Source organism: Lissotriton vulgaris, chromosome 3_1 (genome assembly GCF_964263255.1).
Source record: "Lissotriton vulgaris chromosome 3_1, aLisVul1.2, whole genome shotgun sequence".
Taxonomy (NCBI): Eukaryota; Metazoa; Chordata; class Amphibia; order Caudata; family Salamandridae; genus Lissotriton; species Lissotriton vulgaris.
Genome location: NC_141689.1, coordinates 295,207,725 through 295,220,678, shown reverse-complemented (window position 1 = coordinate 295,220,678; position 12,954 = coordinate 295,207,725). Strand labels below are relative to the sequence as shown.

The window sequence follows — 12,954 nt, the reverse complement described above, 5'->3', positions numbered from 1 at the left end:
GGGAGGTCACGGGGAGCTGATCCTGCGCTGCTGAAGGAGGGGCCGGGGGGTGACACGGAGCCAGCTTAGCGGAATCAGAACTCTTAAGAGAAGCTCCTCGGGCGCGCCCTGCCCCAGAGCATCGCTGTGCGTCTTCCACCGCTGACCCCACCTCTGCGCAGGGCTTCGAGGCGCGTGTGTGGCCTGGAAGGATTTACGAAGCAGAGCCAAGCAGCACAGCGCCTAGCAGCACATCACCTACCATCGCGGCACCAAGCACCGACCACTGAACCAACCGCAGCTCGGACTTTGCCAAAAGTTCGTCAGCCAGTGGCGCGAGGCTCCCAGTGCTTCCTCCATGCACCTGCACAGCCCCTCTCTGAGCATGGCCGACGGCAGCTTCTCTCTGGCCGGGCATCTGGGCCGGAGCCCCGGGGGGAACCCGGCCACCAGACTGCACAGCATCGAGGCCATCCTGGGCTTCAGCAAGGAGGACGGCCTGCTGGACTCCCTGCAGGCCGAGGGGGAGCCGCGGGGCTCCAAGGAGGGAGAGGCGGGCGGCCGCCGGCACTGCTACCACAAGCACCCGCAGGCCCCGCCGCTAGGGGGCGACTCGATGGAGGGCTTCGAGGGTGAGTGAGCTGCCAGGGTCAATTGGAGGGTCGTCGGGACTTTTCAGGGAGTGTTTATTATTGAAGCACATGTCAAGTATCCCGATGTGACCTGTATAATAAAATAACAAGTATAATAAAATACCAACATTAAGAAGAACAACATTAAGGATAACCTCTTTTACATAGCGCTTTATACCGCATTTCGGTCTGTCTATCTAGGCGCTTTTCTATTATCCAGCAAAAGTATAGGACACACTGATATGTATTGTAAACACACCTGTCTTTTGACACGGTGTTGATGAAATCAGAGATAAAAAAATATTTTATTATTAATTACTGACATTTGGATTTTTAAAAATACCCCGGAGTAACACCCCGTGGCATCACGCTAGTTCTTACCACTGCACAGCGAGAGCTCCGCTGCGCACAGGGTCACTGGCGAGTGTGAGTTGTAAATCCACTCACAAGAGCTCCTCGTGACTGCGTGATTCCCAGTGTGAACGACACCGCCTAGGTTGTATTAGCACGAATTTGACACTTACTAGAGACTATAGTGAATCCGTGCAATGCACACCGCGCCCTTCGGAGATTGCAGACTGAAGCAGCAAAGCTCACTGCTGCGCACACTTGTAAAGCGCACTCCGTAGCTACACACCAGGGCTTCAGTAGAAGAGACACAGCGCCTCGAAGCTGAAGTTACACCCACTTGTTTTCTGTTTGGTGTGTCAATGTTTGAATATCCAGGAGAGAGGCTGTACATCATGTCTGGTGCCACAGGACAAGCCCGTGGGGCTCGTTGTGAAACCTCACAACGAGGAGACACTGAAGGGGTCCTCACCTTTACAACAGGTGCATTAGTCGACCGCGCTATTTCACACGATTAAAATGCTTGTTTTGGGCGATTAAAATATACTCATCGCCTCCGATTGTTTTCAAGGGTATCTAAAGTCCACAAGATTCTACGTACTCAAACACTTAAATAAACACGTCATTTTTGACTTTACAAAGTTCATGTGTATATTTCAGTACGTGTAGCCAAAAGCCAAATGTCATAGCAAGCTAGCAGGAGTTTTAGAGGTCTGTGGTATCTCTCGTCTTTATCAGTATTGTCGCCGTTAATGGGAAAATAAATGAGATAACAATTTTGACTTTCACAGGAAATAAATAGGACTGAATAGACCACAGCCGTCCGTATGCTATAAATATTTAAATAAAAAAGTGTCTTATTTATCAGCAAAGTAAGGAAAAATAATGGCAAAGTGAAAAGACTAAATGTTTTACAATAACTGAAAGAACATTTCAGATTTTATTATTATTAGCATTACCAGTACTATTTGAATCGTTGTCGGTGTTAGTACCAGTCGTTGTTGGTGACATTTTAATTGTTATTGTTGCTACAGAGTTCTTAAAATCGTACTATAATCAATATTATTATTATTGTTGTTAAAGTTCATATTTCCTCATTTTAATGTGGTTCTAATGTGTTAGTTATTTCGCTTATGTCTGCCGTGTTTGTTGTTTCCTTTGCATTATATTATTATTTCTTGTTTTGTTGATATTGTTTTTGGAGTTGACTTTTTTTTACAGTTGCTATTTTTTGTTATTGTTGTGTTTGTTGGTAATTAAATTCCTTGATGTTTTGTGCTACATTATTATGTTTGTACTTATTTGTAGTCACCTTTACTACTGCTATTAGAGATGTTCTAATTGTTTTGTTGTAGTTATAGATGTTGTGACTGTTATTATTTCTGCTGTGGTTTGTAGAACGTAAATTGACTTGTTATTGTTACATGTTAATACTGTTGGGAATCGTTTATTCCATTTAATTTGGGTGTCGCATCTTGCCACTGTTATTGTTTCCATTATATCCTGGTAGTTGCATGCCCGGTTGTTGTTGATGTTGTTGCTTTGGTGATGCTGTGCCTGCGGGCACGCGCCCTGCCCCCGTTGCAATAAATAACTGCTCTTCTCCGTGCCCGCAGAGGCCTTCTGCAGCCCCTCGGAGGAGGCCCTGAGCCCCGGGCTGTCCGCGGGGAGCGAGGGGAAGGGCTCCGACGAGGAGCCCCCCAAGAAGAAGCACCGGCGGAACCGCACCACCTTCACCACCTTCCAGCTGCACGAGCTGGAGCGCGCCTTCGAGAAGTCCCACTACCCGGACGTGTACAGCCGCGAGGAGCTGGCCGCCAAGGTCAACCTGCCCGAAGTGCGCGTGCAGGTACGTGGGGGTGGGGGCACTGGGGGGTGGGTCAACGATACACCACAGGCCACACTTACCCCAAACATCCTGTCCAGAGTGCGCGTGCAGGTACGTGGGGGGGAGAATGTGTCACAGCAGGTACATAAGATGGGGCCAAGAAAGCGCACGCGCCACCAGTGCGCGTGCAGGTACGAGGGCTGGTCCTGGAGCGAATGAGGGGCGAGGGGCCCGGGTGGGAGATCAAAGACACACGACAGGCCTAGGTGGCACAATTACCCCAAACATCCTGTCCAGAGTGCGCGTGCAGGTACGTGGGAGACGAATGTGTCACAGCAGGTACATAAGATGTGGCCAAGAAAGCGCACTCGCCACCTGTGCGCGTGCAGGTACGTGGGCTGGAGTGAATGAGGGGCGAGGGCCCTGGGTGGGAGGTCAAACATATACGACAGGCTTAGATGGCCCACTTACCCCAAAGCCTCCAAGGTGAACCTGCCCGAAGTGCGCGTGCAGGTACGTGGGGGCGAATGGGGAGGGGGCGGGGGTCAAAGATGCACAGCAGGCTTAGATGGCACACTGCCCCCAAAGCATTCAAGGTCTTCCTGTCCAGAGTGCGCGTGCAGGTACATGGGGGGGGCGAATATGAAACATAAAATGGGGCCAAGAAAGCGCGCTCAGCACCAGGCCTCCCAGAGCCCCCCGCCCGAAGCGTGGGTGCCGGTGAGTGGCATGCCTGCATTTCTTTAATTTGAAAGGGAGCGCACCCGCCCTCCTGCCAGCACCTCTGAGCAGGGGTGTACTATGGGGCGTCGGTACCTCCCAGTAGCAGAAATCATCCAAAAGCACTGCTAGAGGGGCTTCAAAGATAGTCAAGACAGGGGGACAAGACAACACACTCACCACAGGCCATCACAGGGAACCTGCCTTCCGCAGTGAGCGTGCAAGGGTTGTGTGGGAGGAGCCAGGTGCGTGAATGGAATGCCCCTTGCGCGGAGACTCAACACTGCGCCCTCTGGAGCGGCACACCCGAGCTTCACCTGCAGAAAGCGAACGCGGAGCTGTGATGCTGAGGCAGAGGGGTGGGGGAGAGGGGGGGGGGGGGGGGGGCGAGTAAAGCATGAGCACCAGAGATGCTGTCGGGACCGCTCGCTCTGGGTCAGAGACAAGCCCTGAGCTCAGTCAGGTTTCGCCCTGGGCGCTCGGCCCAGGGCGACTCCTCGGGGTGAGGAGACACAAGGCATTCAGCCCTCAGCCGAGGGAAACCCCTCAGGGGGAGACGCACGGCCCTCGGAGCAGACAAGACCCTCGAAGGGCCCGGGAAAGCCCCAAAGAGTGAAAAGACTCCGAACCTTGTGCAGGCCATGTGTCTCTCGGTGAGCTCTCACACAGAAGTGGCTTAGGTGCAGGCACGGGAAGCAGTCACCCAAGCCCCGAGGGTCGGGAATCAGGGTATCAGGCACTGAGAATCCGGGAGAAGGGAGGGATGTCGCTCCGTACTCACTAACTCCGTACTCCCCAAATAACGGGTTCGAAAACTCGACGCCGACAAATGCGGCGTTCTGGAAAGCAGAAGTTCGAATTCTGTTGGTGCACATTCAGCCTTCCATCCTTCGTAGGTCGGTAAACTGAAGTAAATTATTTAGTAATAATAGTGTGCTATATACAGCGCGTAGAAAGGGCAGATATGCGATATGTTGCGCTGTATGAAAGACGATTATTACAGTAAGAAAGCCAGCATTGTCCGAGTGTAAACAAACTTATTTTTTTTATTTCAAAAGATACAGTAAATGCATTTATAATTTCGTTGAAAGACGACACGCCTGCCGAAGAGGCAGATGTGTCCATGAACCCTGCCAGTTTTCCGGTCTCCGGCACAGGACGGCCTGGGGGTGGGCCTGACAGTGACCGTCCTTACTTCAGCTGCAGGATCTAGCGCAAAACACCCTACAGTGGGATGTCTTTTACTGGAGTCGTTGAAAATGAAGCAAAAAAATATCCGTTTGCAACTCCGCGGGAAATGTTTTTGAAACGTTTTAAGAGAGCCGATTTACGAGCGGGAACAAGAGCACTTCCACACTTTCCTTAAAATCGCTCCGATATTGTAAGATTCCATAGGTAAGAAATTGAATTAGATTCAGGAGTTGTGACTAAAAAAGTCAGAACGGTGATTACAAATCCGATAGGTCTCTGTCTTCTACCTTTCTTTCTTTTATTGTATCTACCTTCCGTCTATTCTCAGCGCTCCGAAGTAACCGAATGCCTCCGCGAGGCGCTACACCAAAACTTTAAATAGATTCAACCCGAACGAGCCCAGAGAGCTGTCCTTGAAAAGGTCGTTCATTATTAATATTTTCATGTCTATAGTATACCATTGTTACCTTTTCCCGCTTTGGGAAGTGGCTGATCTATGTTTTATAGTTATTTGAAAATATATAGCTGTCCAACGCAAGTTTTATTAAAAAAACGATGACTCCTTAAAAACATTTAACTACTCGCTTGCTTCACTGTTCCCACAATTGATCCTGCTTCATCCATAATCCCTAGTCATTAAAATACTGAAAATCCACCATTATTACCGCTCATCAGTGAAGTGCGTTGGCGCATTTCCAAGAGATTGGGGTTTATAGTCGTGTGAAAATTGGTCGCGCTTTTAATGCCACCACTTTCCTCACAGGTTTCCCATTAGCGCTACGAGGCCATACCACTGGGAGAATGTACGCTAAAACACGGGTAATCTGATTCTAACGACTATAATGAAACTTCGAATTGACCCCTCTTGTTTCATTTTATGAATCGATGCGTTCTAAGGGATATTTTTTATAAACCGCCAAATGCCTTTTGGTTCCCAGCAGACCCGTTGCAAGTTTATTTAGAACGCTCCCAGCCCCCGTGCAGGTTGAGCGGGTGTAAATACGGGCCTTGGCAGCCGCTGACAATTGAACCCCCTGTTTCACTTTCACATAGCGCCAACATAACGGTCTAGGTGAGGGGGGCGCTCTATAGTAAGTAAGTAACATAACTCGTGACTTGTTTCATCATCCCAGCTTCCTCGCTACACTTATCTCCTGTGCCTTAATCTTCAGAAAACCGGGAAGAAAACCGGGAGTGGCAAGATGTTATTCATTTCGCGGTTGGCGCTATATGTTTTGTAATCTCAAAAATGGGGGTGATTTATTATGGAAAATAAGCAACACGTCCAGCTGCACCGACACACACTTTCTTATAATAAACCAGCTACAAATACGCGCCCTGGTCCGGCGCATCGTGGGATCCATGCCAGTTTGCAGGAAGAGTCACTTCACATTATTTTTCCTTTCTACAAACCAAACCCCAACACCCCCTAAGGGACATCTTAAGGATTCTGAGGGCCTGGGGCCAAATGTATTTGGCCCTTGTTCGGAACATTTCTGAATTTATGACCCAATTTGATCTCTTTCATTCTCTCTTTGGCCAGGTCACTGTGGGTACGCAGCAACACTTATCCAAATTCAAAATGTTTACATCTATTATTCTGGGATAGTGATGTATGTTTTCAATATTGTAACACAGCGGCAGCTCACTAATATTACTGCAAACAATCTCTGCGAGACCCTACCATTTCTCATATGTGAGGTCCTGTTTTGATCTAAAAGACATTTTTTATGGATGTTGCATGAAACATAAACACAACAGTTTTCTGCAAAATGTCTGTAATAGACTCTCACACATCAACCACATTAAAAATAAATTAAAGGAAAACGGTATTTAAAACAATCTGTTTAAAAATTACTAAAGGTCACCAGGTCAAGACTCTCTGCGGAGCAGAGCTGGCTCTATCAGGGGGCCCGTGAAAGGCGGGGCCGTGGGCCGGAGCCCACCTTACCCATGCCTTGAAACGTCTCTGCCTCTCCCTTGATTTCACAGGGAGTGAGACTGGGTGCAGAGTCCAGATCTGCCTCTCCTCATTCTTTGGAGCAGGGATGCTTTGTTTTGCTTGTGGGGTGCTTTAGGGCAATACCATGGATGCATTAGCTAACCTTGCGGGTTGTTGCAGCTTTCACCCATACACGTGCTGTGGTCTTTAAGCCACGCCGTTCCACGACGGACACAGCATTTCATGCAGTTTTTAGACTTTTCCTTCGATTTATAGATTTTAGTTTTTTTATATTTGTTTCTGGGACTTTCCTTCTCTCATGTAGTGGGAAAGCCTACAAGAACATTAACCCTTTGCAGTCTCTCCAAACAAACAAATTCATCTCTAGGTGGATTAAAAGATGATCCAGAGCCCAGGCGCAGGCCTCCTTCTTTGGGAATTCACAAATGTCTCAAGTACCTTCTCATCTACACAGCAGTGTCTCTGTGGGTGTTGTATTTTACATTCAGGGACAGCTTTATCAACGCTTTGCATCAGTGCACAGTCACCAAAAGTGAAGCAAACCGTTAGTTTTTCATTTACTTTTTTGCACAAAACTTTATTTGTGCTGGAAAGCAGTGTGTAAAGTAACACAGCGATCTCTTTGTACTGCCCTGTGCTGGTTTGCTCAACTTTACCTCTAGGGCACATCTCATGGATTGTACATTGGTGTTCCCTTGCTCCCACCCACTGTTTTTGATGCAAAGCCCTATCTACTAACAATGGCAGAAAGGGCCTTACACCCAAAAATAAAAGCTCCTCGGGGCAGTTGTTAAGTTGGAGATTTGTTTTGGTACTTTCTCCAAACTTTACCCACGTTGCATGTGTGGTGCACTATACAACACACATCCATTCTGAGAAGAGCTTTAAGCTTTTTCTAGGCAAAGAGTGTGTACTGAAGAGTAGCCTTCCGGTACGAAACCTATGCTAGACATCACACACGCACTGGCCTGTCGTGCAGACTGGCACTGTCAAATGAGCAGGCCTGAAAGGGCCATTTTGTAGGGTTTTGTTTAGTCCCATGTGCCGCGACAGAATTACAAAATGAACACTCTGGCCCGTTCAAGCCGGCTCATCTGGCAATGCTAGAGTGAGAGAGAGTGCCCCACAGACCAGTCCAGCAGCATGATGCCTATGTGTATGCTTGGCGACAGGCAGCCAGCGTATACCCCTGAAATTGGGAAGAGAGCGGCAGCATCATATCTTAACAAATAGGACTCCCCCTAGCGCAAAGTAGCACAGCAACTATGATTTCTGCGCTCCGTTGCGCTGTAAATTACTAAATGTGCCCTCAGTCTTCCCTTTGCTGTGTAATATTTCGATCCATGCTGTGTTGCTGGGCTTTTTTGTCATTATTCAAATTCTCAATTGTAAAAATTCCTTTTTTTTTTTGTTAGTGATTTTTACAAAAAAATCTGTTTGGATGAGTGCCCCACTGCTACCCACAGCTGCTGGGTGTGGAACTAATTCAAGGAGCGCTTCTCAGTTTTTTTCAGCATGCAATACTGGCATTAGTATTAGTAACCACATTTGCCAGAAGTTTGGCTCTGCCCTCCATAAACTTTCTATGAAAAGGCTGATGGAAGGGGAACCACATTTTAACCAATTCATTAGGAGCGCCATTGGGGGAGTGTGTTTGTGAGAGAGAGAGAGCTTTTCTCCATAGAGCGCCCTCCCTACATAAGTATGTATGTGCGTGTGTGTGTGTGAGAGAGAAATTGTGTCAGGGAACAGAAGCCTCGCCTCATGTGTGCATCTCTGTTCGTAGGTGTTTGCGTGTAATTTTGTCTGGATATATATCTGCCTTATGATAAGTGTCTGGATATGTATTTCTCTCCAAATTTATCTTTCTGAGTACGTGTATGTGAGTTGCATCCCAATATATTGCGTGTATGTATGCATTTGGGTGAGAATGTTTCAATGTGTGTGTGTTTGACACTGTCTGCATTTACATCTATCCTCTTATTTGTGTGTGTTAGTTTGAGTGCATCTATGTTTGAGGTCAAAGTGCTACAAAAAAGTATGGGAACTGTGATGCTTTGCACAATGGGGTGGGGTAAATGGGGGTGGGGTCACAGGCATGGCTAAAAAACATAGTATTCTGTAACGTTTTTGTTCTTTCACCTTAAGGTAGCTACATATACAACAACTCACACCTTAAATGAAAAATAAATGCAAGTATATTGTGAAACCTCAATTAAAAAAAGCACTGCAGAGGTCTGTGTATAACCAGACACCCACAGAATTGAATCATGGTTGGTGCAGTTGAGAATAGTGACTGGTGAGTGCTTAGTGATACGAGGTCTCAGTCTGTGACAGAAAGCACTTTGAACACTGAAGTCATTATTTTAAACTTACATTATACACAGAATAAGATAAGTTGCTACAAAATGGGCAAAAAGATTTTAAGATGAAAAAAATATGTCTAAAATATTGATTTTAGTACTGCCCAGATTGTAGGTAGTGCACACTTTTTTTTTTATAACTCTCTTTTAAAAGCACACACTTCACAGCTCATCTGGCAACTCCCTTGCAGTACCACTCAAAAAGAGTAAATGTGTGTTATCAGGAAGCTTACATTGATTCCATCAACTAAAGCCAATACCGTCTTCCAAGCACCCTTTACAAGGGTAGATTGACCAGTTGCCCACATGTACATTTCTTTTTAGGGAAGCATACACCCTGACAAGAAGGCTTGTTTAGCTGTCTGCCCCTTCCTCAGTGTCACAGCATAAAAGTCTCCCTGCATTACACTTCAGCTGAAGCATTTCAGTTGTTGCAATTAACTGCCCCAGAACGGTTGTCGTTTGACAAAAAGTAGGGGAACTGTTTTTCTTAAATTAAAAAAGTTTTGGCACACCTTGCCCCTCAGATCCCACCCACTTTGACCACTGGTCTGCATCCAATAAAAGAGGTATATTAACCTGGATGCCTTCTGCCTTCGTGCATTGTTTTGTGTCATTCCGTCCAGCAGTTTTGACTTAGTTTCTGAGAAATGCTTCCTGGTGACAATTTAAATTGGAGAGACAAGATTTGCTGTCATCCCCTGTTCCCCACTTGGTCAATCTTCATAAAACTTTCCAAGATTAAGTGCCTGTCTTTTCCTCCTGCCCTTTTTCTTCTGCTACATCTATATGCTTGGTTTGGGCCTGGGGCTGAAACTGATTCTCGGACATTGGTCCAATGATTGAACATCAGTCTTGTGATACTGTCTGTTCACCCGCAGGTGTTATAACCTCTTTAACTGATGTAAAATGCTTTCCTTCAGGTATGGTTCCAGAACAGAAGAGCAAAATGGAGAAGACAGGAGAAGCTGGAAGTCACCTCTATGAAGCTGCAGGACTCCCCGATTCTATCCTTCAACAGGTCCCCCCAATCCTCCACCATGGGACCCCTCAGCAGCAACCTCTCCCTGGAGTCTTGGCTCAACCCGCCATTGCCCAGCAGCGCTCCGCTACAGACCCTGCCAGGCTTCATGGGCTCTCCTCAGAGCCTCCCTAGCAGCTACACCCCACCCCCCTTCATGAACTCACCCCCCATGACCCACAACCTGCAGCCTTTGGGAACCATGACAATGGGCCCACCACCGCCTTACCAGTGTGGGGCCAACTTTATGGACAAGTTTCCCCTGGATGAAGCAGACCCCAGAAACAACAGCATAGCAGCCCTGAGGATGAAAGCCAAGGAGCACATCCAGTCTATGGGCAAACCATGGCAGACAATATGACTCAGGTGAGAAAATATTGCCAACACTGGCAGGTAATATGACTTGAGAGGAAAACATGGGGAACCCTTGCAGACAATCTGACTAGCGTGGAAATGTGGCTTTGACTACAGCCAACCTACGGTGGTCGAAAATTTGGCAAACATGCCACGGCGGAGATCCTGACTTGGACAGAAAATATCACAGCCCAGGCGGCCAAGGAGATGAAGTTGGATTGAGTCAGAAACATTGGCAGCGATGCAAATCGAGTGGAAAAATGTGGCAAACGCTGGCAGGCAATACATCCAGGCAGACGAATGTGCCAAAGTCTGATAGACAATGATGAGAATTCTGGTTGGCATTTGTTATTTGGATGGACAAACAAAAATCAAATGGTAGACATTTTGACTCAATGATGGCACAACCTGACATATACATTGACTGGGGGTGGTAAAATGAAGTTAATAATGGCACACAGCACTACAAAGTAGGTTGAAACCCTCTCTTGGGGTGAAAAGTTGGCAAACCGTGGTAAGAGCCAATGTAAAAAATTAGCACCAGACGAACATAAGCAAACAGAAGAGAAATAAACATTAACTCCTTCTTGGAAAAAATATCAAACAACTTTCACGGTTATTTCAAACTACGAAAGGCAGCACCTGTGATTGCAATTGATATGTATTTTCTTGTGTTGAATTTCGTTTATGAGTTCTTACTTTTTTCACTGACAGCTTGTTGTGCTTATAGATGGGCACAGTGGTTGTTTCAGTTGCTACGTGAGGTTATATTTCATAAAAATTGCTCCCCAGTTTGTGGGTGCATTCACAGTAATGAATACTTCAACATTTGGCTACTATAGAAAATCACTATTTGTTTTCGTCCGTGAACAAGGCTCGACCACCAGCCTTGCCCCTACACCAATTCCTTTGGAATACACAGTTCAAATTTTCGTGATTGGGTAAAAGGCAGCCAACAATATGGATCAGAGCAATTGGTTAATTGTTAGTTTTATATATTTTCCTGTTAGATACATTTTCCTTGTCAGCACCATGTTTCTACTAGGTTCACGTTACTTTCTCTTGCACTAATCCTATACTAGGACATGTGAGTTGCATTATTTTTTTAAATAAAGATCGACTTTAAAAGCTATCATTTGTAAAATTCAAAATATTTCCACACAAAAGCAAGATTGAAGTGAATCAAACACAGGCCAAGCAGACCTGAGTACACAATTTAACAAGCATTGACGTTGACAATAGTTATGGGTTTTTTGTTAGGGTGTTTGGCAATAGTTGGGTAACTGTGTGTGCTGCTTCTGTTCTTCTCGAACGAAAATACCATAACGAAGCAACATCTTGGGCAACATTTTGAAAGCTGCGTTAGCAGAGTTAAGGAGTACCCTCGAAAAAGAGTGCTATGAACAGAAGTCAGTGACGTTTGCTTTTTTGATGAGGAACCTAAAAGACACACTCAATGAAATATTGCAGAGTAGATATTTTTGAGAAAGGATTAGCATTTTCGTTACATGTATAAAAAGCATATCTGTGTGCTTGTTTTCACTTTGTTAATGAAAAAACAGTAAATGCACCAATATATTATCACAATAGCAAAGTAGAACAGATGGATGTGCAAGGACTGCTAGGTCATAATAATAGCAATGTATGATGATGAGATGATACTTCATCCACACTTACTAAACAAAAAAGCCATCAACCAGCAAATAAAATGTCAGCACAAAATTACATCAAAGCACAGAACCGTCTTTCAAAAACAAGCTACATGTCTGTAATCTAATGTAAGCACCATTTGATGCTCTATAACCAAAACCTAATGAAACAATGTAACCGTCCACCAAATGCCATGGCCTTGATGGAGAACCTATCCAAGCAATGGCACCCCATGCGAAACATATCAAAGTCAATGGCTGAAGGAGGTTGACTCAAAGTCCACTCTTTAGTTGTGTTTTTTGATGATATGAGGTATGTCAAATGACTAAAACTGTCTGTAGAAAGGCCCAAGAATAGGAAGCAAGCATATTTGAGACCATCCACTCTGCCTTTTCATATTGGGTTTCCAATGTGCTCATTTGTCTATCATCCCCACCAGAAACAGTGGACTGCCTGTTCCACACCTTGCTTATAGATTTTCAAAAGCACAATAGAGGGGGACCGAAGAATTTCCACAGGACTACTATTCTACATTTTTGCTCCCACAGAAGAAAGCCTGGCATCTTGTTTTTTCCCTTTCTGATATAGCCTAGTTTCCAGTCTCTTGAGGCTGACAGTTTCTCAAATTCCTCTTGCTGTGACACTGGAGGCCAGATTTGCTGATGCACCAGTCTTGACTGCTTTGAGATTGATGTATCTGGTCTAGAAAACAAATTAACGTGGGCAGTGAAAACCACTTGAGGTCTTTTAGCATGGCTGCTATTCTGGCAAACTTCTGAAGGCATTAGAAGAGGCATGCAACTACATGTATGATGCTTTCCAGGTTGCTAGGTCAAGGATGAGAGTGAGCAAGGCATTGACCTGATTAATGTGGGGGGCTTTACCATTTCTGAAGGCATCACTGG

The 12,954-nt window shown here is 45.8% G+C and overlaps 1 protein-coding gene across 1 annotated transcript; it reads left to right on the top strand.

The window, feature by feature from the left end:
* The first annotated feature begins 293 nt into the window (after positions 1-293).
* RAX (retina and anterior neural fold homeobox) lies at positions 294-10,822 on the top strand. Its single transcript, XM_086962921.1, has 3 exons — positions 294-611; positions 2,576-2,808; positions 9,948-10,822. Exons 1-3 carry the CDS (start codon positions 338-340, stop codon positions 10,404-10,406), a joined length of 966 nt encoding a protein of 321 aa, XP_086819047.1. The 5' UTR covers positions 294-337; the 3' UTR covers positions 10,407-10,822.
* The last annotated feature ends 2,132 nt before the right edge of the window (positions 10,823-12,954 follow it).